General features: G+C 34.7%; 1 protein-coding gene across 7 annotated transcripts in view; it reads left to right on the top strand.

The window, feature by feature from the left end:
* Positions 1-25195, top strand: part of MAP3K4 (mitogen-activated protein kinase kinase kinase 4) — a 73898-nt gene that overhangs the window by 31332 nt on the left and 17371 nt on the right. For 3 of the 7 annotated variants that reach the window (XR_013948323.1, XM_080584774.1, XM_080584778.1), the window contains exons 4-17: positions 2146-2388; positions 6534-6680; positions 8854-9011; positions 9409-9525; positions 9953-10052; positions 10156-10239; positions 11953-12219; positions 14137-14286; positions 15190-15351; positions 16358-16491; positions 18314-18392; positions 20769-20847; positions 21604-21700; positions 22607-22723. Coding sequence is in view for 5 of the 7 variants with exons in the window: in XM_080584774.1 (XP_080440900.1) it covers positions 2146-2388; positions 6534-6680; positions 8854-9011; positions 9409-9525; positions 9953-10052; positions 10156-10239; positions 11953-12219; positions 14137-14286; positions 15190-15351; positions 16358-16491; positions 18314-18392; positions 20769-20847; positions 21604-21700; positions 22607-22723 (1934 nt within the window). In the remaining 2 variants the exon portion in view is untranslated. The remainder of the gene's footprint in view (positions 1-2145; positions 2389-6533; positions 6681-8853; positions 9012-9408; positions 9526-9952; positions 10053-10155; positions 10240-11952; positions 12220-14136; positions 14287-15189; positions 15352-16357; positions 16492-18313; positions 18393-20768; positions 20848-21603; positions 21701-22606; positions 22724-25195) is intronic. The other 4 variants (XR_013948322.1, XM_080584777.1, XM_080584775.1 and 1 more) reach the window with 3 other exon arrangements.

Raw genomic sequence — 25195 nt, 5'->3', positions numbered from 1 at the left:
AGTCATATGATTTGATTCTCAGAGAAAATAGCTATTATTTTGTATTGTTTACAAAATTAAATAAGTTATTTGATTAGAATATTATTTAAAGCCATTGCATCCTGTTTGTTTTTTATCCAACTGGCTGCACTTTCAAATTTTATGCAGGATCTTAATAAATAGCTTGTGTTTTTTTTTTTTAAAGTGTTTTGTAGACACTTGAGAATATTTCACATTGGGCTTGCTGAAGAATAAGATTAGTCAAGTTGAACAATAGATGATTAAGTGTCTAAAACTAAGCCCTAAAGTAATATGCTGATGTCTGAATGTTAGAAAATGAAATAACAAGTTCAATTTTGTTGCGTCATGTTTATTCATAGACTAGTTCTTTAATATTTTTATGACTAGATTTTCCAACACCATGCTTGCATCACAGTGAGGGTTGTGTGTATCAGATATTTTGTTGTACTGTACAGCATTTTCATGATCTATTATTAATGAAAGTCTCTTTTGTAAAAGCTTTGAGCTCTGACAGTATTCTTCAGAAAATAAAGTTCGTTAAAAGAGATTTAGTAAAAAGAAGACCTGAATGTACCTCTTAAGAATTTCTTACACTTTAGATCAACTAGTGATTAAACTTCAGCTAAATTAAGTGTAGAGGAAATCCCCACTGATGCATATTCGCTATTTCTGTATAATGAGATAGCGATTTTATAAACCACTTGCAAATCTGCAGCTCATAGCGTTTTGTGCTAACATTAGACAGTAATGAATGTGCTATCCCATCCCACATGCCAGTTGAGAAACTTCAGAATTTTAAAATATAAAAACACTAAAAAACTGACTTCTCAGTAGCTGTAATTTTGTGTGGCTCTTCTGAGGAAGCAGGGCTTGTACAACACTTTAGGCATAAATGTCAAAAATGTGTGTGTAGGTGTAAAGAAATAAACATTTTTTAATTTTCTTTTAGAAAAGTAGCTTAAAAGTGGCTTAAAATTTTTTAACTTAAAGGTTCCACTGTACCATTTGATCTGATTTCTTATCATATCTCCTTTGTAGTGCTGTTATTTAAATTTGACTGAAGAAAGCCTAGAAAATACTAGTTACGTCTAATATATGAATGAAAGATATTCAGGTCTCATAATTAGCAGCTATGAAATAAAACACTTAATCTTAAACAAATATTATCTATGGTGTGTTAAAAACTGCACACATACTGAGATACAAATTTTTTTGCTAGTTTAAACTCCACAAAAGCCTCCACGTACATCTTTTCTTAGAACATTGTGACAAGACTTGTAGTTTAGATATCTAGGATGTACAGTTCAGATATTTTCAATTACTTTCTCTAATTAGAAATGTCATTTCATTTAAATGTAGTTTTCATTTAAATGAAAAGTAAGTTTAGTAATTGAAAAAAGCAACTTAATCTTTTTAATCTTCCTTTTGTAATTTCAGTTTCTTACATCTACCAAAGTTCAGAAAAAATATTTCAAAAGTTTTGTTCAGTTTAGCTAGTGATGCTTCCATGAACATTGCATTACTTTACAATGTGGAGCTTTATATAAAGTTAGAAAGCCTAAAGTTTTTGATACGCTGTGTATTCGAAAAAGAACAAGATTACTCATCTGACGTAGCCAAGTGCAAACTTCTTTCTTCAGTCATAGTCATAGGTGTAAGGCCATTATTATTATTATTGTGAAAATTCCAAGTATTGTATCTTATAATGACCTGAATATATATATATTCCTATATTACGTTAGAGATAACTTAATTATAACCTCAAGCAGCAGTTTCTTCATGTGTAGTGAAGGAATCTTTGAGCTTTAATAGATGATTTAATTATTTTAAAGCAGAACCATAAAGTAAGAAAATGTGTTCACTCCTAAGGGTCCATAATTGTTTTCCTCAGCCTGGTGATCCTCAAATCAAAAATAATAATAATAAAAATAATAAAAAAATAGCTTTTAAAACAATAAAACTAATCAAAAACCCACCAACAAAAAAAAAATTGAAACTTCTATGGTTGACTTGCCAGTTAATTAATAGGTAGCTGTAATAAAATTTTACCTTTTAAAAATAGGCTTTTGTGTATGCTACTTTAAACAGACTCTAAATCTTAAAGAATTTGGGGATCCTTTTCATGATACCTATTTCTTGTTACAGTTTTCAGAATTTCCAGATCCCATGTTGTGTTCAGATTATGTGCAGTTATTAAATTCTCCACCTTGCTGTGAGCAAAAATGCAGCACTGTATCATGGGAAGAGCTGAAATCCATGGATTTACCATCTTTTGAACCTGCGTTCTTGGTCCTTTGCCGAGTCCTGCTTAATGTTATTCACGAGTGTCTCAAGCTCAGGTTGGAACAAAGACCTGCTGGGGAACCATCTCTTTTGAGTATTAAACAGGTTTGCTTCAAATGCTTTTTTTTTCTTATTATTTTTTTCTATTTGAAATTACTTTGTCTCTTTCATTGCAATAAGGTCATCTGTTTAAAGAGGATTTGCTTAAGAAATGTCAATATATAAATATGTAATTTTTTTTTTTTATAAATTGTCTATTTCATTGTGGAGTTGTGGTTTTTGCATAGTAAACAACTGGTTATGTATACCTCTCTGATTTAGACTTCCAGGAATCAAAACTGGTGATTAAAGAATTATCAGTCAGCGAAGGTAAATAGTGTTTGTTCCGTTTGCATTATAAGCTATATAACTTTGTCCAGCACATTTACCTCTATATGGCTTTCCTAGACAGAGTAACCAGTTTTAAGAGGATGGATTTAAGGGTCTGTATATTTGTTTTATATTTGATTTGATCTTTTTCCTTTGTGAATGTGAGACCTCTGCCAGTATGCAATGCACACATAGCGTAAGTTGACAAAGAAGAAAAAATGAAAAATGATCTGATTTCCCAACATATTTTTTTATACAAATATCAGATCTTATAAGGGTAGTTACCAAGATGGTCAGTCCTGTCACAGCTTGAGAATTTTCTGCGAGGACTTCTTTTCTGATAGCTATCTGAAACAAGGAGGGCTGTTCAGCCAGTGTTAGCATATCTTGGACTAGACTTAGAAAAATGGTATTGATGTAAAGTCATCTCCCTGGCAAGTATAATCAGATCATGGCTTCATCAGGTGGTCTTTCAGGGTAAGCTTTTAAAATAAGCTATCTGGCTGAGTATGATTCCAGTTATCCAGTCCTCCAAAATCAATTATTATAGTACCTTATGGTCCTAACCAAATAATTTCTGGTGACTCTTTTAGCGAGGGAATTACAGTTTCAGTCTTAAGGGTCAAGTTTATAGTATAGTATACTGTATTGTAAGGTGCAATATCCTTTTTTCTTTTTTTTTTTTCCAGAGACGGAGGATAATTTTTGTCCTTATTTCTTGTATTACATTTATGGACTTTGAATTGTGCAAAAACGATGATTTCTTCCTGAAAAATAATGTATTTGTTACAAACTGTTTTGATGGTGTATACTGTCTCACTAATTACATTGAAAAAATGAATTGAACTCAGCAAATGCTTCCTCTCCCACACAGTATTTCTGAATGGGCAAAAGAACTTTAGAGAATATTTCACAAATAGATTTATTTGTTTCCTGGAGAATTCCAAAAGTCTTGAGCAGGCTCAAAATGGAGTCTAGGGGTCTGTTTTGTTCTGTAAGTTCACAGAATATTACAGAGTTATAGAGAAGCCAGGCTTGGAGATACTCTGGTCTATTCTGGTGGAAACTGGGTCCCACTTTAGGTGACTGTGATTAGATTCCCCATGAGTGCTCTCCTCTAGGTTGGGCAAACCCAGTCCCTTGAATCGTTCTTCATGTAGCAACAGTGAAGTTCCATTTCTGTTGTGATCACTCTAGCAGGTGTCATTTGGGCCACTGAGACCTTTAAGTGTCTCCTACCCCGTGGTGCCATTTAAAATATGTAGCAGGACCGATCAGGCATGGTAGTCCTGATACTCAGTTTTTCCAAGGCTATGGTAATTTTTTTGACTAGTAGCAAGTCAACTCTATTAAAAATAAAGTTAAAATAAAATCTGATTTGCAAGTAAAATTATTAAAAAAAAAAAAAAGGAAAACAGCGTGGTTTATATGCTTCCAGCAGTATACTTTTTCTCTTGTCCTTTATCACTAACTTCCCTTTTTTGAACCATCTTGTCTTTCACTTTCAGCAATAGCTTTTGTGATCCTGCTTGGTCTGTGTTTTAGAGAGAGCTGTCCTCTTTGGCAGTTTGCCATTACATGATGGCAGCATAGTTCCTCAACAGTTCAAGTTTGTTCTCACCAGTTCTGAATTTGTGCTGACAAGTGGAGGGGTGTGTGTGTGTGCATGTGCATATGCTTTATTTCTGTTAGGTGGTTAAATTAGACGCTTTTTGTCACTTAAAACCTGCATCAAGTTCCTTACTGCACCATGATCTTCTGCAAAATAGCTATCAGATCTCTCTGGTTTTTTTTTTTCACATTGGTTTGCGTATTCTAAAGGTTTGCATCATTCCATAGATGATACTGGCATGTTGCAAAAGATTCTTCCTTATAAAAGTCAGTGGAGAAATTAGGTCAATACACAGAAGACTTTTAGTTCCAGATTGTAGGATACTGTGCTAGAAAAATGCAATTTATATAATTTCTTCTTCTTCAAGACCCATTAAGTCAGTAAATAGAAGCACTATAGCACACTGCAAGTATGACTAATTTATATGTCAGGTAAATATTTAGAAAAAAGAATCTTATTAGAAACCTGCTCACTTTAAGCTACAGTACTCTGGAGGCTCTGTGACCTACCCCCATCTGCTCTGCAGAAAAGAAATTATTCTACAAAGTCCCTAAACAAAAGTGACTCATCAAAGAAACCAGTAACAGCTCTTATATTTTCAGCTTAAGTGAGGTGCACATTCTGTAGTGTGCTCCTTACAGACCATATTTTTGATTTGCATGTTGTCTTCTGAGTTTCTGTTCCAGAAGTTGACACTTAAAAGTAGCTTTACAGGGTTTTGTTTGTTTGCTTTTAAATACCATGTCCTGTTGTTCAATAACACTACACCCTGGCAATGTTATTTAAATAAAATATCTCTTTTTAGTGATGTTTTAATAATATTTTATTTCGGAATAGACAAATTACGCTCTTTGCAGGGTTTAGAAGACTTTCCAGTATCTGTAAAGTATGCAATACTATATTGTAAAGTATTGTGGACAAGTGATACTGCTAAGTCCTAACTGTCTCTGTGAATAATGAGTAGTTAGATACCAATTTTAAATTCTTTGAACAAATTATGTTTTCCTTAGTGGACCCAAGTGCAAAATGAATAAATGAACATTGTGTAAATTATATGTGGTTGAGTGGAGAGTAAAGAATACACTTTCATTTCTAAGTATATGACACATTAGGGATATAAATGTCTAATTTTTAGATTTCCACATTACAATAAATTATTTTTTTCCATTTTTCCGTTAACTATTGACAAATATTAAACCATTTCTTACCCTTGCTTCCCCTGAATGCTGAGAGGACACAGTGTAATTTGTTTTGGCCCAAAAAAGATCCCAAAGAACTCTTGTCATATTAATAATGTTGTTGTAGGTCTTTTGCTTTCATGAAGTCGTGCTTTCTCATACATTGAGATATTGATATTTTCTTTTGCCATTACAAAAGAGTTTAAAAATCAGGTTAACCAACCAACACCTAACTCCATTCCCTCTGACCCCTCAGATGAAACCCTCTCTTCCCTCTCTTGATCTCAGACTCTTGATTTACTGAAGTCGGTGCTGAGAACAGGCCAGGGGGTGTTAGACTGATAATTTCAGAAGAATGCACACTTAGCACTGGAAGGGCTTCTGAAAGAGGCATTTGTTAGTGTGGGTTTGAAATCTGTTGTGATGTTTGTGTATTCTCGTGTTTGTGGTTATGCCTGTTGCTTCAATTAAGTAAAAGCTGTAAGCTTTCAGGTAGGGTTGACAGCTGTTTGGCCAAAAGCAAATGCTTCTTCTATTGATGAAAAGATCTGTTGCCTGATTTTAGCCTTTTCAAGTGAAACAGCAAAAGAAATACCAACTGTTTTTCAGGTACAGGTTTTAGAGTTGTGGACACCTGACTGATAGACTGAAAATGAAATTCCTGTAATAAAATATTTCTCATAAGTCTCCAAGTGTCTGTCAAATACACACTGCATGTTATTCCTGACTTGCTTCTGTTTAATGTGGGATTTTGTGGTTGTGAGGCCACTTGGCCTCTTCTGAACTTTTAAACTGTCCAACAAGTTGTTTGCCTTGACCCCGTGTGGTGAACGAAATCTGAAATGTCTGCCCCCATCTCAGTGCCACCGTTACGTGGCAATTGGTGTGATTGCAATTAGATAATCCTGGAAAACTAGTACAGATCTCTCCTGGAGACATACAGAGTGACTATGTTAATTTCTAAAAGCTTTCAGAAATTACTTAGTGATAAAATAAGACAAAAGTGTCTGACAGATTAAACTTTCACGTCGCAGGGACAACTTAAGAGTAGTGTCCTGACTGATTGCAGTTTTTGGATTTTTCTCTTGCAGCTAGTGAGAGAGTGTAAAGAGGTTCTGAAGGGTGGCCTGTTAATGAAGCAATATTACCAGTTCATGTTACGTGAGGTGTTAGATGACTTGCAAACGATTGATTGCAACATTGATGCTTTCGAGGAGGACCTGCATAAAATGTTAATGGTAAGCTTCAAAAAGGAGAAGGCATTTGGAGTTCTAGTAAGTGTGTTGGTCAGATTACTGCTTGTAGAAATCTATCACTCCGGGTGGATATAGGGCTTGCTAATTTTTTGTTGCTGCTGTGCTACATTAACATACTGTTATTCTTTTAATGGACTTGCAATATAATAGCCATTGTCATTTTAAACAAGTTACCATTACAAAGACAATACCAATTGTTTGTTTACTGGACTGCGGAACAGTAGATCTGTAAATAACATGTTTTTACAATAAAATGCTTCACAGATAGGCCTGTAAATTGCATATTAAATATTTAAGTGTTTAATAACCTTTTGTAGTGAATAAAAAAATGCTATTTAGTAGTGAATAAAAAAAGCAATGATTGATTAACATTGTGTTTTAATACTTTGGTATTGCATTCATCCATGAAAAGTGCCTTATTTTTAATGAGTATTCATTATTGCAATAAGCTAAACACAAAGAAGTATTTTCTAGATAAATGCTTGGTCTCTGAATAATAACAAATGAAAGCTTCCTCCCAAGTAAATTTAATTTATTGTTCCCTTGTATGTGACTGATTTTTGTTTTTTTATGAGTTGTTTGAGTTTAGTCCTCACTGTTCTGTGAAAAACAAAACCAAAGAACAAGAAGATTTACCTCAGTACTTTATTATTAGTGTTTTATAGGCAGAGCTTTTGGTACCATCTGTTGTTGAGGATGCATGGATTTTCCTGTTATGTGCTTTTTGTTGCCTGTAATGGTAAAAATACACGGTTTTACCTAAAGGTTCCTATGCAGCATGTCTGCCTTTATCTCCATCTGAAATTTGTAGAAACTTCCAGCAGAAATGACCTGGCAAGGTAAAAGGAAAATGATTCACCTTGTCTGTTTTGAAGTTCCTCACCTATTTTGTTAGGCAGCTGTAGTGTTTTTGCGCTGTGAGGCAAGAGCTTGAACTTTGATGTCAGTTTTAATTGTATAAGGATCTCACTTTTCATAAGTTCTGAAAGGGGTGGTGGCGGGATTGTGTAAATTAGAATAACTTTATCAGACTTCTAAGAACCAGTTTGTGCCTACTTAGAGTTGCAGTTTATTGTAGTGGCAGCCGCAGTGGAGAGCAATTGGATGCCAATGGTCAAGATTTTCAGAAGATTGGGACAACTGGGCAAAGAGGGCTGCAAAGGTCTGAACTGAACATAGGGATAGGAAAAACTTGAGGGAGATCAGAAGGCTAAGGTAGGATTAATGAGGGCTGGGAGGGGGCGCACAGAACTTAGTATTCATCTTTCTTTATGTGCTCCTGGTATAGGCAGGCACAGTATCTAAGGAGAGTACTGGAAGAGGAGCTGGGCTAGGAGTGAAAGAAGAATTAAATAAAATCAGGAATGGAGCTACAGACTGAGAAAAACACAGTCCCTACCTAACCCAGAGTAAAGTTTTAAGGTTTTCCTTATATTGGCATTATAACACTGTGATCTGAAAATAACTGAAACAAATAGGACGTTTTATCAGCTTCTAATGAGGAACATTTGTTGATATTATGGATTATCCAACTAAAACATACGATTAAATAGCTGCTAATGTTACTATTGTTATTTTTTTTTTCATTTATTACTATGCCTGAGGGCAAGTGTTTGAAGAAGAATTGTACGTAATGGGATTTTTATGTTGGTTTAAAATAATAATAATGAAATAAAGGCGAGAGGTAAGACTTGATATAAATGGATACAAGGTATAATGCAGAATCTTATAGGCCTGTTCACTGCACTTATCCATACCCAGGAGGGTATGTTCAAATAAAATTTTTAAGAGTTTTCCAGTTAATTAAGGATTTAGAAAATGTTTTTCAGCAGTTCTGCTTTAAATAACTCTAGCCATAGTGTGTATTCACCAATATGAGGGTGAATTGCAGCACAGCAAGCAAGGTATTTCAGAAAAGCATTGTGGAGAGTACATGTTATTAAATATTTCAGTAGCATTTTTTATTTCCTGAGTCATAAATTGCACCCTCTATGTGGAAACATGTAGCTCATTTTCAGTCACAGCAAACCAAAAATCTAGAGATATTCTCTACTAATTATATAATATTAATATTGCTTCATGATTTGAGAAGTTGTCGTTCGTAGTTACATGTTGAGTAACAATTTCTGTTTAAATTGTCCCTTTCTGTATGCAGGTTTACTTTGATTATATGCGAAGCTGGATCCAAATGCTACAGCAGTTACCTCAAGCGTCTCATAGTTTAAAAAATCTCCTAGAGGAAGAATGGAATTTCACCAAAGAAATAACTCCTTATATAAGAGGAGGAGAAGCTCAAGCTGGAAAACTATTCTGGTAGGTTTGAATTGCTCTGCTTATGATGCTGATTTTTACCAGATATTTACTGAAGTCAGTAATTGTTCAGCGTTCCCAGACTGGGCTTCTTGAGGCCCTAGTGAGCAGCTGATAGTCTTTCTGTGAACTATTGGAATATTACAATGAGTGTAACTGCAGGATCCAATAAGTGCAGATTGCTCTTACTCTGGCTATGACCGGAATGACTACTTCTGTGGAAAGTCCCTGTTCCTGCTAGCCCTGCGCATGTAGAGTAACTGAGGGGCCCCCAAGATGCTGCTTGTTTCTGCAGGCGGACTTGGCAACATGGCTCTCTTGCCTTGGACAGAGTAGGAAGAAATTTAAGGTGCTGTGCTACCTGAATAAGACTGAAGTTCCACCATTTCTGTTGCTACAGTGATATTGCAGGAATGCTGCTGAAATCTACAGGAATATTTTTAGATTCTGGACTACAAGACAGTTGTGATGAATTTTGGGCCAGTGCCGATGACAGTACTGCATCAGACGAAATAAGGTATTAAGCCCTTTGGCTTAATAATAATAAGCACACTTACTCGTGTTTCTTTACCCCTGACAGGTACTTACTGCATTTTAATTCTTAGAATGAAAACTTAGTAAACGCAAGACTCCGTGGACTTTCTTGCTGATATTTCTGTATGTAGTAATAACGAATCATTATTTTGTGCATTTGAAACCTAATAACCTTCTTTTAATTCAGGGTATCAGAAATTGTTTATCTAATGTTCTTTAAATTCTATTTTTATATCTGTATCAAAAATGTGCCTGCAAAAGCTCAATTGATTTCAGTCAGCTGCTTATAAATATTTTTTCCTGTGCTCTTTCTATTGATACATGTATAAAAAATTATCATCTTCTAATAGTTATGTAAATGTAACATGATTTATTAATGCATCATCACATCATTTCTATCAATATTGCAGGAGGTCTGTTATAGAGACCAGCCGAGCACTCAAAGAACTGTTTCATGAGGCTAGAGAAAGGGCCTCCAAAGCTCTTGGATTTGCCAAAATGCTGAGGAAGGTACGTTAACAGTAGGGTTTCATGTACCTTCCTGATACTCACTTTCATTTATATGCTTTAAATAAATTCAGTTTAAAGGATATTCTTTTGTTGTTGCTTTTAGGACCTTGAAATAGCTGCAGAGTTTGCATTGTCAGCCCCTGTCCGAGATCTACTGAACGCTCTGAAAACAAAAGAGTATGTGAAGGTAAATACAGTTGAGAGGCATAAAATTAGAGTGGGGATGCTAAGCAAAAATCAAAGCATGTTTATATACATACTTCCGATTTTTTCATGTGGCATCTATATCTCAACATTCTGAATGTCATGTATTTAGTACTGAATTGTGTCAGTAGAATTATTTTCTTTGCATGTGTTTGTGTGTGTCAGAATGTTAGCCTGTAGCTTTTATAAAGCAACAGCATTATAGTGGAGCTCTGCTGTAGCTAGCTTGCATGAGAGTGCTAAGAATGTGAGAAATGCAAGGTCTGTACTGTGTTCCAGATGAACAGAATCGAGTAGTTCAGTTGCAAGGGACCTTCAAAGATTGTTGAGTCCAACTGCCTAACCACTTCAGGGCTAACCAGAAGCTAAAGCATATTATTGAAGGCATTATCCAAATGCCTCCGAATGCAAGTAACTGTTGCTAGAAAACTGTTGCACAGCAAAGTTAAGTTAAATCTGTTGTGCATTGCTGCCTGATATTTACAGCACTATAAATTCCCACACATACAGTTTCACGCTTTATTGAAACTGGTCTGTACTATAATAAAGACTGGTCTAAACAATAATAAAGACAGGTCAACTGGTCCTTATTATAGTTTGAATTTAAATAAATCAACTGCTTCAATGGATTAAATTTATTTGGATCTGCTGCACTTTTTTGTCCTTATGTACATTTAAAATACGTAATTCCCAACTGGGTAATAATCTACTAATTTTTGCATGGAAAAATTCCTGTTGGATTTATATAAGTGATTGCTAAAAGTGGACATTAGTTTGAGGGAAGATAGACAAGCTCGTGGGAGAAACGCACATCAAGGGCTGTTAAATACATAGATAAAAGTGTTTTGGACCAGGTGACCTCCAGAGATCCTGTCCAACATAAGCTGTTTTCTAAAAAAAGTCTGGCTTAGGAGGACCCTAGTCTGTAAATTAAGCGGTGGAGAATAGTCAGGGAAATTCTCAGTTTATGTTTACTTTCTAAAAATACTTTTTCCTAGCAGTCTTGGCTGCTCTAATAAATGATAATGGATTTTGTTAAAAGCAGTATCATAGTTCTTATGTACATTTTTGGAGAAAAATTTGAATCTTGAGTTTGAAAAATCTGTGTGAGCAAGTGGGTTAAATAATCTCTTCTAAGATTGATCTGTTTTTATGCGTTACCTCTCCCCTTTTTTTCATTTCTCAGAAAGAAATTTTGAGATCATCATTTTGATGATCAGTATTTCATATATTGGCCCTCTAACATCTTGTATGGAGTTGAAATTTTTAACGAGCTTTTCAATCAAATGCTCGTTAGTTTTGGGAAAATATTTTAGATTTTATTAACAACTTTACAGTTTTTATTTTGACCTATGGATAACACTGGTCTTAATTATTAAATATGTCTCCCTATTGGTAAAAATGTTGACTGCATTGTTTTGTTTTAACTTGATGGCATCCAGCTCTGAAAAGAGAGAACTAAACTTCACTCTAAGTCAGTTACTTAATGACAGATCACAGGGTCAACTATTTTGTTGTTTTCACAGTCCAGTTCTGATTCCTGACTTGGTTAAAAATATTGTTTAAATATGCATATTGTGCAGCTACTTAAGATGAAAACTCTTTCTGTTGTTTAAATGAGATAACACAGATATTTTATGTATCTCAGGAGAAAGTGAAATTCGCTCATTCAGTATCATTTTATTTTCTTCTACAGGTACAAATCCCTGGACTTGAGAATTTACAAGTATTCATCCCAAACAATATTGCAGGGGAAAAATCTGTGATTTTGCAGCTCCTAAATGCAGCTGCTGGAAAGGATTGCTCAAAGGATTCTGATGAGGTTGCATATGAGGCCTATTTACTAATGACCAAGCACAGTGACAAAGACCATGAGTTAGATGACAGCTGGAGTGCATGGGAGGGCCAGCCAGTCAAAGTAGTGCCACAAGTGGAAACTGTTGATACACTGCGAAGCATACAGGTGGTTTTCTCTCTTTTTTTTCCCCCCTGCTTATGTGATTTCCACACTGTGAATGCTTCTCCTTTCAGATTAACCACAGTAATTTAAGTGAGGCATGTTTTCTTTTGTAGGTAATAAATTAAATTAAAGCATAGGAATGATTCTTAGCTGTATTAGTCCAAGCAGTAAATTCATTGGATTTTAACATTTCTTAAAAGGGTTAATCTCTGCAATGTTTCAGGGATGGATTTTTATAATAAAGAGCTATTTTATGTATCTAGTTCAGTATCACAAAGATGGATTGGATTTAATCACTTCATGTTTTATTAAGAACTCACCAATCTTCAAGAATGTATGGCTGTTGTGTGCTTTCCACACACTGAGGCATGAAATAGATTACTTTCAATCTTGGATAAATTGTGACATTTAAAGTAAAATTTCTGTTTAGCTTCTGGATGTTCAGCAGTTCTTCAGGAAGAAATATTTCCAGTCATACTTTCCTTCATCCCAAGCCAACGGGAGTTCCTGCCAGTAGTTCTGCTATGCTCAAGTATCTGAGCCAGCTGCAACTCCCTGCCCATCCTGTTCTCATGCCCTTATGTTAAGCCAAGTGAATTTTCCTTTTGGTATGTCATGCAGTTCTTTAGATCCCTACCATAAATGGGCTGTACTGTCCACCAACAGAGTGACTTTCCATATCACTGTGCCTGGCCTCTGATGTTCTGAGGGATCTTACAACTATAGGCAGTTGAAAAAATCACTCCTGTATACACCACTGATTGCTACATGCAAACATGTTGCTTCTTGTTTATCTGTTGTCCACGCTGAACAAGTTTAAAAATAACAACAACAATAACAACAAAAAAGCTTTTGATTAAGTTTTTGAATTTCATTGAACTTCTACTAAAGTTAGCATTCCATGCAGAAAACAAAACCAGCAAAAGATGGAATGCGGTTTGCAAATGGTATCCCATCTGACACGTATAAATGCAGATAATATATTGTAGCATGTGTGTGTGTATATAACATTATTTTTTTTAAAATTCTATACTGCAAAGTTAGGAGGTAAAAATTTCTTCAGAAAGGTTGTGTTCTGTATTTTAAATAACATGCTCTGATTGCAAACTAGAGAAAATGCAATTTGTTATTTTAAAAATATTCATAAAATAAAAGTATCCCATCAACATTTAATGAATTTTGAGTATGAAAATATTGTTTGGTGGGGAGATACTGAAAATCAGGATGAAATGGGCCTTATTTTTTGAGTAACATGTTTCAGCTGCCTTTTCTGTAATTGGAAATTTACAGCGTAGGATATAAACCATACTGCCACAGCAAAAGAAGCACCATCTGTTATTCTGGGTACTTTTACAAACTTCTGCAATATCACAGTTCTGGTTTTCAAAACATGCTCTTACATTCACATTTTAATAATTTTCAAAATTTGAGCAAAGACCATGTGGTAAATCTATGGTTTTCAATTTTCCATAATAGCTTTTTGTTCTGAAATGTATTACCTTAGTTGGATAAGCCCTCTTTATTTATGATGATTATTACCTCCACCTGCTTGTAGAAAGTGTAATTATTTTACTTAGATACTGGCCGTGCATAACTATTTTGAAGATAATTTATAGTACGGTGTTTCCAAAATTTCAAAAAGGTAATCACCTTTCCAGAAATCAATAGTAGCATATTCCCCTTGAAAACTTGCTGTGGCATTTGCCATATAGACCACTGCTTAGTAAGATGAGTATTTATCAAGTTCTGTTGCCAGCATCAAGCTTTTCTGTGTGAATTAAGGATTTACATGAATAGCAAAGAGAGAGGCTATTAATACGTTAGAATTTCCAAAATAACAAATTGGAATTTGCCAATATGGGACACCTTTTTATGGAAAAGGTTGTGCATGTAAGAACTAGTGGTATCTTGTATTGCTAGGTTGACAACCTCCTCCTCGTAGTCATTCAATCTGCCCACCTTGTGAGTCAGCGAAAAGCTTTCCAACAGTCTATTGAAGGGCTCGTAGCACTGCACCAGGAACAGACATCCAGCCAACCAGTCATTGCCAAAGCTCTGCAACAGTTAAAGGTAAGCAGTTTTCCAGATTATCTCAGTAAAAATTGATTTTACTTGAGTCACTGATGACTGTTAGAAATGTACAAAGAGACTAGATTGCAATGCTGATCACATTCTGCAACTGTAATTTGTGCAACCTCATTGGAATTTATTTTCAGTACAATTTTCATTCTGTTTTTGCAAAGGATTTGGGATTGTATTTTTGAGCAATGTTGGTATAATAATTTTTGTGCTAGTTAAGTGGGAAACACGTCTGTAATGTGATAGAAATATTAATAGCAACAGAATAAATACATCTTCATATGGTAGGATTATTGAATTGAAAGAAAGTGATTGATGTGGTAAGAAAGAAATGCAAAATATGTAATCTGTAAAGAACAACTTGTTTTCCGTATTTGGAGAGGATGACTGCATGTGATGCGCAAGTGAACAGGTCTCTGTCTCTCTTTTTTTTATTAGATTGATTACTTTTTTTTTTTTTTTGAAGGATCCAGAAAAGAAAAAAGTTATTCTGTCAAAGTTGCAATATTAGGGCCCTACATTTTCTCCTGAGTTCAATAGAGGCTCTGACCATGTAGCAGGGTGAAAGTGCTGCCAAAGGCTCGGTCACGTTACAGATAGCAAAACTCATTTTCTAATTTCTTTCTTCTTTTTTTTCCTTTGCTTTCTTTGTTTTTAAAATTAATCTCACACAAGCAAACTGAATTGCAGTACTTCAGTTCACAATGTGACTTCCTTAGTGCAAGTGCTGGAAGGTATTTGTTTTTTTTTCTGGGACTGAAGGAATTGTGATGACATTAAAATGCGCTTACATTTAATATAATGTAATTATCAGATTCATGTTTGCCTCAATCCTATTCAGATATAGAATATAAATAATAATTTGACGTCCCCCCATCCCTTTTTGTTGTTTAGAATGATGCATTGCAGCTATGCAATAAGATAAGCAGTGCCATTGACAGAGTTGATCATATGTTCACATCTGAGTTCGATGCTGAAGTTGATGAATCTGAATCTGCCACTTTGCAGCAGTACTACCGGGAAGCCATGATTCAGGGTTATAATTTTGGGTTTGAGGTAAGAAAACAAAGTTAATGAAAATATTAATTGTTTTGTGGATTTGTAAGGGAACCCAGTTAAAGTTTCTGTCTTTGCAGTGGTGCAAATAAGGTAATTAACTCTGTGGAAATAGGAAGAATTGTAGCAGAACATTTTAAAAATACGAGTTGTGAGAGAAATGTTGTGTGAAAAAGATTGTAGAGGAAGAGATCTATTATGTTCAGACTCCAATTAGCAGTCTGAAACTTTAAAAAAAGCTTTAAGAACTTGCTAAATTCAAGTGTAGTCTTGCAGGCTCTGCTACCTGTCTACATTTTAGATGAAATTAGAAGTATCCTTAGGTATTGAATGTCATTGTGTAACTCATCTTCTTGCTGTTTCTCAATTTACAGCAGTATAAAACTTTAATTAGAGCCTTTCTTTCAAAGTTTATGGTGGTTCTTTGGTGCAGTGAATATAGGTTTTGAGTGTCTTCCCTACAGTGCTGATGAGAAAATGTCATGTTCAGCTGCATTTAGTATAATGTTTCATTATTTGATTCCTGTGACCTTTGCAAGGTTTTGTTTGTGGTTTTATTTTCAAGATTGTATAGTACACTAACATACTAATATGGATAGTCTTAAAAACAGCTGTTTTTTTTTTTGTGTTCCCCTAGCTTGCTTGAAATATAACGAAAAATAAACACTACTATGAGTTCAATCTCTGATTATGGAACAAAATATTCACGTGGGATGTTTCTTAAATGCTGTGTAACCTGTTTAACATAAGCATATGCCCATATGCATACAACAATTACAATATGGCTCAAGTGCTACTTCTCACTATAACACATTTTGTATCATATACTTTCGCATTTCTTTCTATACATATGCTACTGTTTGCATAAAATTACTTTGTTTAAGAAGAGGATGTGATTGTTATCATACTGCAGTTTTGTTAGCCTGAAAATATTCCAGTGGATACTGCAAATAGTACGTTTAATCTTGCTATTATTATGTGAAAAGTAATCTTTAATTTCATACAGTACCATAAAGAAGTTGTTCGTCTGATGTCTGGAGAATTCAGGCAGAAAATTGGAGACAAGTATATCAGCTTTGCCAGAAAATGGATGAACTACGTGCTAACAAAATGTGAGAGTGGCCGAGGCACTCGACCCAGGTAACAGCGAACTTGTTAATGCCATAGTAGTTTGTGTTACTTCTGAATGCCGTACTGGACTTCTCATGCTGTGAACAGTGCTTAATTGTTTAGAAGTAGTTCTTTGGAACTATTGCTGCTTCTGTCTCTTGAGTTTTGAAAGTGATTTGAACTGTAAATTCATAAAGCCAAATGAACCCTGCAGCTGCTTTGCAGTCTTCTGCTGAACATCTTGCCTCATGTTAGGTGACAAAAGATGGCGAGAAAAAGTGGAGGTCGTTGGACTCAAACAATTCAGAGACTAGATAAGGGTCATTAGCTCAGGACAAAAGTAGTATGTGACCAGGAGTCAATAAAGATGTCTGAATATGCAACAGTCATTCTCCGAGTATTGCAGAGAGAAAGGAGTGTTGTGCTAGTTGCAGAAACGATGCCCATATAGAAACCTTAGCCTCCTGTATGCATCCTTTCCATTAGTCTCTTCTGCAAGTATGGCACACAGATGAGGAAGAATCGTTTCCACTCTGGTGAAAATTCTCCAGATTTATGATTGCGTGTAAATAATAGAATTCAACCTTTGTATTTGTGGATGGTTTTTGTTGCAGTCTGAAGTACTTACGTTTGCAAATAATTCCTTTTCCCAGGTTTATTTCAAAGCCTCTTTTTTAATTTATATGTAACCTCACTTCAGGAAATGAAGAAGTTGAAAAGCAGTATTTTCTGCTTTGAATGGCATGAAATTGTAGTTAGTTTTGTAACTAGAACTACATTATAAGTATCAGAATGTATGTTTCCTGAGTCTGTTGAGAGTGTTGTTGGGCCCAGTGGTCTCTCAAATTGTGCTTACAGTCAGTGCTGGGATACTAATGGGAAACTCTATTGCTGAACATTAACGGGGAGGAAAAAAAAAAGAGAATTTACATTATTTTGAGGATGGAAACAGAGAGACTGGGACAATGGCCCAAGAAAAATGATACCATAGCTTGATTTATTTAGGTGGTTTTGCAGTATTTTGCAGCTGGTATGTCAGAACTTTTATGCAATTCCGTTGCATTATAAAATAGATGCTTTATATTGACCTGTGTTAGCAGATCACAACACATCACTGATGTTTGTTTTTTTTTTCCCCCTTAAAGAATAGGGCTGATCAATCTTTCCTGGAGGTTATTTGTTTTGTTTGCGGAAAGAAGAGGAGGAAAGAGTGGGTAGTCTGAAGCATGTGTGGATAGACTAGTTATCCTGGTGTGATGATTTACTTGCATTTTGTAGCTTGCAGCTGCTAATTTTAGTAGGTCTAAAAGGAAACAGTATTGGCGGATAGGGGGAGGTGACTAAAGACACATCTCATTCTAGCCAAGTTACTTATTTGTTCTGCTTTACCAGTCTAGGCTCTGAAAACACTGATGCCCGGTTCTTGCTGATCAGATGCTTATGAAATCATTAGTACTCTTTTCATCTTGTTTCACAAATGAGAATTTAGGCAGGGAACATTGTGGTTTGGCTTGTTACTCTAAAACTTGTTATGAGTGAATTAAGGATACTGTTCCTGAAGATGGCACATACATCAGTATTCAGGAGCATGGTCTACTTGCTTTATTTGACAGTGTCCTTGCTAAAATCATGTTTTATCTGCATATAATTCAGCAAATATTAAAGCAAGTTAAATACACTACCTTTTATATATTAATCCATTTTCGTAAAGATTTTTTTTCATGCTTGCAGGAGGAAAAATAAGTAACTGTCATTCAGTATTCTTTGCTGTTGAAATTCTTATGGTGGCTTTAGTCAAAGAGTACCTAATTTTCTTTCTTTTTCTTTTTTTTTTTTCTTTTCTTTGAAATAGGTGGGCAACTCAAGGTTTTGATTTTCTTCAAGCCATTGAACCGGCATTTATTTCAGCTCTCCCAGAAGATGACTTCTTGGTATGGAATAAGTTATTCTCGTTGTTTATTTCTAAATACATGTGAAGCTATCAGTATCTGTTGTCAGGGGTATCTTTTATAAAGCTGTGTCTGACTACAGATGCTGTTCTGAAACAGTTGCTGTTGCGTACAACTGATGATGATGATATTTCTTCAGTTTATAAAAATTATGAATAGAGTATGCTTATGACCACTAGTGTTAGTGTTTTCAAATTGCTGACAGTTTGCTTGTACTGTCTTGGGAGGCAATTCCCAGTTTCTCATGGGAAATTTGGTAGCAGCATTACTGCATAGTTAAAATCTGCTGGTGTCATAATAAACTTCTGAATATGAGCTCCTGAGTCTCAGTTAGTATCCAAAGTTCACTTATGGTACGAATCCAAAAAAAAAAAAAGTACAAAAAGCATATTTTCAAATTGTACCAACATGAAACACACTTTAAAGCATCTCTCTTTTGTTTTTACTGTAAAAAATAGTAGAATACAGCTGTCTTTTTCTGTGCTCTGCCTTACCCTTTCTCCTGTGGAAATAAAATCCTGAGAATTTATTCCTCTGATCTTGATACAGTACTACAGAGAAGTGAGAATACAGTTGCCACAAAGTAGCAGAATACAAGTGCCAGTGCCTCTAATTTTTATTAATTTCAAGACATGCTATGAAATGCCTATCACATTAGTCTTGGTTAATACAGAAACTGTATAGTTTTATTTCTTTCTACATATATTTTTGCCAAAAGCTGTCAAGTAAGTTATGTTTTTATTCTGTGTTTATGTTGTTGTGAAAGGGTTGTCTTCCTAAATGACAAGGTTCAGCTTGTGTTGATAAGACACTAACACTGTAGTTTCAGGAAGTAGCCCCATAGCTTTACTTATCTGATCTGACAGTTTCTAAAATACCTGCTATTTTGTAGAGTGGTATGTGTAAATTTTAGTGATGCTGTCTTGCTAGATGTCTCTTCAGTATTTATGGGGAAGCTTCAAAGGAGGACAGAAGCTCAAAAAATCTGATGTGGCCTTTGACATTAACTGGTAATTTTGTCCATAAATGGAATTGATACCTTCTTGTGACCATGAAGGAGCGTTAACAGTCGATCACACGAGTTAGTTTGTTGACTGATAACTATCTTAACACTTCCTCAAATAGTATGTCTTTATGACAGAGTTTTCACATGCACAAAGACGACAACTCAGAGCCAACATTACTTAAGATAAAGTTAGACTTTGAACAAGTGAGAGAGAAAAGGAGGAAATTAAAATCTTAACTGTGTTTCTGAACTTTTGCTTTCTTAAAGAGGATTTCAGTTTTGGAGAGCATCACTTAAAGCTCCTGTGGTAATATAAGCTGACTCCTGTATAACACCAAGCCACAACATTTCACCTGGAAATGCCTATGTCAGTCCTAATCTCTTATTTAAATAATACCCGGTCATTAAAAAAAATGGCAGTCTGTATATAAAGCTCTAGATTTGAAGCTGAAATAGATTTGAGCTCAGTCTAGGTTGATATGATATGCCAATCACAGTGTAAACACTTTTTTATTTTGTTTTTCTCAATTTAATCATTATTTTTCAGTTGGTCTAGCTTCTAGTTCCAAGTCTTCATTAAGTTTTTGATTTTTTTCTGGAAGAAATTTTGACTAGTCTGAATGACTGGTATATATAAGTGGCTTTCATAGCAACTGTACCTAACAACATAATTTTATTTCATTATTGTGAAGACATATTTTATCCCTGGTGTGCTAACAAGTAAATTGAACCAGAACAAATTTAATAACTTGAGATTATAAACACGGTAGATAGTATACCTCATAATCAATCCCAGATTGCCTGAGCCCAAGTTCAGTGGTCTAACTATTAAGCATCTTTTCCTGAAAGTTTTACTATGCAGTGCTTCATATTATGCTTACAGATTTTCATCCTGTAGTTCAGGCTGTCATACTCTCACCCATGTTTTTTGTCTGTTTCTTCTTGGGAAGCGCAGTTAGGGAAAGGGGGGAGGGCAGCAGAAGTTGTTGCAACTTTTTTTTTTTCCCAGCAAGTTTGATTTTTAATTTTAACAATGGATAATTTTAAATTCCACTGGCTTTATATTATGATTTTTTAATGATATGTCATTGTTCAGTTCTCATGGTTACTTAATTTTTACACGGTCAACAGGCAAGGCAAAAATAAGACTTTCTAGCTTAAAAAAAAAAAAAGTTGTCAAAACCCTAGCATGGATTCAAAAATTTAAATTGGTAGATTGGGAGACAGGGTGTGCGTTTTTTGCGATATTACATATTTAACCAGTGTTATTTTATTACTGTGAGCTTTACCATATAGTTATGAACTCTCTTGTAATGTAAAATATCACAACCTTTTCTGTTTGTCTTTTCTAGAGCTTGCAAGCTCTGATGAATGAGTGCATTGGGCATGTTATTGGAAAACCTCACAGTCCAGTTACAGGTTTGTACCTTGGTAAGGCAGAAGTTACTGGCATTGGCTCTGAAGTTTTGCTGCTATTTTTGTATAATTTTGATTGTAAGTTCATTTTAAAAAGCATAATAAATATTTTTAAGGTTTTCATGATTGTTAATGGGAAACCATGATTGCCTGAGTAAAGTTTAAATAGATGGTAGTTTTACTAAAGAAATTAAAAAGCTTTACAGATGCTTTTGGGTCATTTTGTTCTTGAATCCCTTTTTACCACTTCCTTGCATACTGTCATGGGGGAGACATTAGTATGGGTAAAACTGTCATATGTGTTTTTTACCCCACTCATTTTGCTTTCTATTGCTGTCTGAGAAACCTAACTCTGATGCAAAAGGAACATAATACTGCTGTTTGCTTGTTATTGCAAAATAAATATTAACAAACCAAATAATAAGATAATAAATCATCCTTAAGCTGTGAAGTTGTAATAACGAAGATGTAGTTTTAGTGAAGTAAGTATACATCTTCTAATTGCTGTTTTTTTATTCTCTTTAGAATCTTAATTATTTTACAGATGAGAGTTACATGATACAATAGCATGATTAATATTTATATATAATAGCTTTCTTTAATATTTAAAAAAATTAGAGGTTTTTCTTAAAGAATAATAAAATTTGTGCAGGTTTATACTTAATTTGGTAAAATAGCAGTTTGTTTTAATTTTGTGTCTTGAAATGCCCTTAGCAGAATTTTTTCTGACATCTGAGTAAAAGTCTTACCTTTTTTTTTTTATGTTTGCAGCTATTCATCGAAACAGCCCCCGTCCTGTAAAAGTACCTCGATGCCATAGTGATCCACCAAACCCTCATCTTATCATCCCCACTCCTGAAGGCTTCAGGTATTAGTCCAGATTTCTAAACTGTTTTTATCCCCTCCTGGTTATGCTCACTGTTAGTGAGTGGAACACCATTCCTTTTTCCTCTTGGAGGCAAAACAGCTAGAAAAAAATAACATCTGAATTTTATAAATGTGCTTTTAAAGACAATACAGTTCCCTTCTCTTCCTCACCCTCTCCTCCTTTATTTTAGTTTTTATTGGTGCATGATTCCCAGCTTTTAAGTCACTCATACACCCTTTGTCTTTCCTGAAAACTATGTTAAAGTGTAACAAATTTTGATTTAGTGAAAACTGCTCACTAGCAAGACATATTTTTTCCTTCTTCTCTTTGAATCTTTGTGCACATGGCTGGGACAGTGGTTTCTGTAGCCTAGCTTTAGGTAAGATGCAAAAATACAGCATTCCAGAATATGGTGGCATTTCTGCATCACTATCAATATGCTGTGAAGAAATTTAAAAGCAAAGGATGTGTTTGCTTCCCTTTGGATGAGTTGATACAATAATTAATGCAAATAATAAAAAATAGTTATAAAATTTCAAAACATACCTTGCCGTGCATCTTTTTACACAGAGGGTCTTATTTTTCAAGAAGAGCAGAGAGCAGTACAGTCAGACTATACACTGGACTTTTTCTTTTTTTTTTTTTTGAAAGTTGCTTAGCTGTTGGCAGCAATTGGCACTAATCTAAAGATTCTGAGGTTTTTATTTATGATTATTCTTGTATATATTGACAGCTCCTGAAGCTTCTGAGACACAATTATTTTGCAGAAAAGTCTTTATGTACTTGAAAGACTTAAAATTGCACCTCAGTGTGCAAGCTTCAAAATTTTATTTTTAAACAAAACTTTCATCTCCATTCATTATTATTTTTTTGAACTGTTTCCTGAGGTTTTTCTTCTTGCCACAGCACACGGAGTGTCCCTTGTGATGCACGGAACCATTGCAGCGTTACTGTCAGTCGCCCCGCTCCCGTCGGTAGCGACTCAACTCAACCCAAATCTGTCAGCATTGCAAATGATACCAGGTAGCTTCACTCCATGACGTAGCAGTCTCATTCTCCTTACATCATCCATACAAATGTTTCCGCCTACTTGCATTCCAGTAGATCATTTGCACCATGCTTTTTCTTCCCATCATGTATTCCACTGGCTCCTTCATCCATGTTTGACTTGAGCAAAATCTTACATCTTAGAAATAGATGGTTAGACCACTCTCAGAATTAAAATGTATAAACAACATGGTAGTTTAAGCATGTGGTTCTGATGTTTTGAGTCAGTAGATAACATATTTGCTCAATAAAAATGTCCATGAAACTAACATAAGACAGTCTGTTCCTTGGTAATTAGCTTTAATAACTAACACTTGGCACTAAGTTGACTCATACAGATAAGCCTAAGATGTGGGGTGGGACTTTTTTGTGGGTTTTGTTGTTTTTGTTAGATAACAGTTTTGGCGTTGTTATCGTTTGTCATAAATATTTTGAAGCATATGGTGGAAACAGAGGATTAGATAAATAAGATTTCAGGAATATATTTCATTTGACGAATAAGATTTTCAAGTGCTGCCCTTACCAGATGGACAACAGAAGCACATGTCAAGGTGTTCCAAGAGGGAAGTAAATTTCATCTTTGTATATAATAACCTTCATGCAAGTCTTTTGAGTTTACTTTTATGGTAAGATGCAACTTCCATCCCACAGTAGCTGCTAGACATACAGCTTCTGAGTCCAGGCCTTTTTTATTGAAAATATGTCCTGAATTTTTGTCATTCAATCTATGTGGTTTTATACTTCATGCTTCCACTTTAAGCCCCCTGTTAAAAAAGACAAAAGTAGGCAGTAATCTGCAGCACCGTTTACTTGAAAAGCCACTTTCAAGTAAGTTAAATTCTAGAGAATTTTCACTGGGAGATTCTGGCAGCTTTATATGCTGACAGGGTAATGATAAATGTTTTTATGATTTTGAAAAACCAAATGCAGAACATGTTTATTTGATTATGTTTTTACTTTACACAACAAATGCAGGGGATTTTTGAGTATGTACAGCACTTAGATCCAAAGTGTTTCCTTGCTTGAAGTTAATTTTAAAGGAGAGAAAGGAGGCAATTTCTTTTATATTTGTAGTCTTTGTGGTGATTTTATACCAAATGCAACTGTCAGGCTTATAATTTGAAATACCTGAATACAGAAGTATAGTCTTTTAATGGTTTCTGTTATGTGCATCTTATGCAAATTTTGACTGAGTGTAAAGGTTAGCATTTTGACAGTTTCTTTTAGTTCTAGAAGATAGTCATTCTGAAGAAAAGAAATGAGAATTCTAGTTCTTAATTGCAATTCAATACACAGTACTTTTATGGATTGTAATAGGAAAGTTGATGTGAATGCAGGGTTTTAGTCTAACAGGCCTAGGCCTGCCTATCAAACACTTGTATTTTTCTTAGACTTCTTTGATGGCTTAATAGTAAAATATCCAATGACTTTTTTTTTTTTTCACACATTACCTGGATTTTTAAGTAGTATTGCTTTAACCACTTGCACTACATAGTTTTTTGTTTTGTTTTATTTTGTTTTGGTTGGTTGGCTTTTTTTTTTTAAGAGGATGGCCAATGTACTGTATCTATAGCAAGTTTCTGCTGTTAATATAGTCAAAAGAAAGTAGCAAACTTTAACATTGCAGTCCTAATTACAGATTTCATTTATTTGTGCTCCAAAAGAAAAGTGGAATTTGTTGGGTCAAGAAAGCGTTATTTGTCTCTGAATGTAAGAGGTGTGGGGTCCAGAAACTCATTAGACATTTAGGAAATGATTATAAACATTAAATATCTATAAAAGGTTGAATGTAGGAACTTGGTAAATCAGTTGCACTAGGCAGTGCATAGTGCACAAATGCCACCATAGTTCTATAGAAGTATTTTCTGAAAAAATAAAACTGGAAAATAAAAGCCAAAGCAGCAATATTTAGTTATTTACATTGAGCTTTCTGATGGTTACAAATTTATACTATGTTGATACTAGCGACCTATATAAATATTTCATTTTTTATCTAGCTGAGGTTATTATTCATCATTTTATATTTATCCAGGGTCAGAGCAGAAATTTATCAAGTCTCCTTCTCTTTTACTCTGTTTCTTTGCCAAATAGCATGCAGACAATCTTTATGGACATAGGCAATAAAAAAAGATATGGGTGGCTAAGATGGGATCGAAATGGATTTTAGACAACTAGATTCAGAGTTACAATACTTAGACTTTTCTGTTCAGTTACTACCTCATTCTAGAGGTATCTGTTTTCACTAGGTGCTTTTGAACTCTTCGTGCATCTAGAATTTTTGCTCTGTATCTCCTTAGTATAACTTCAGCCTTCTTGCTAATTAAAAACTCAACTTTGCCTGAGGAGCATCAAGATTTTTCACTAGTTCAGTTCCTTCTCAAACATAAAAGGTCTAGCTGACAGTTGCAGGGAGTGAAAAGCAAACATCATAGGGAGCATATTCACATG

Source organism: Anser brachyrhynchus, assembly GCF_964034855.1.
Source record: "Anser brachyrhynchus genome assembly, chromosome: 3".
In the NCBI taxonomy this organism is placed as follows: domain Eukaryota; kingdom Metazoa; phylum Chordata; class Aves; order Anseriformes; family Anatidae; genus Anser; species Anser brachyrhynchus.
This window is presented reverse-complemented; position numbering and strand designations above follow the sequence as displayed.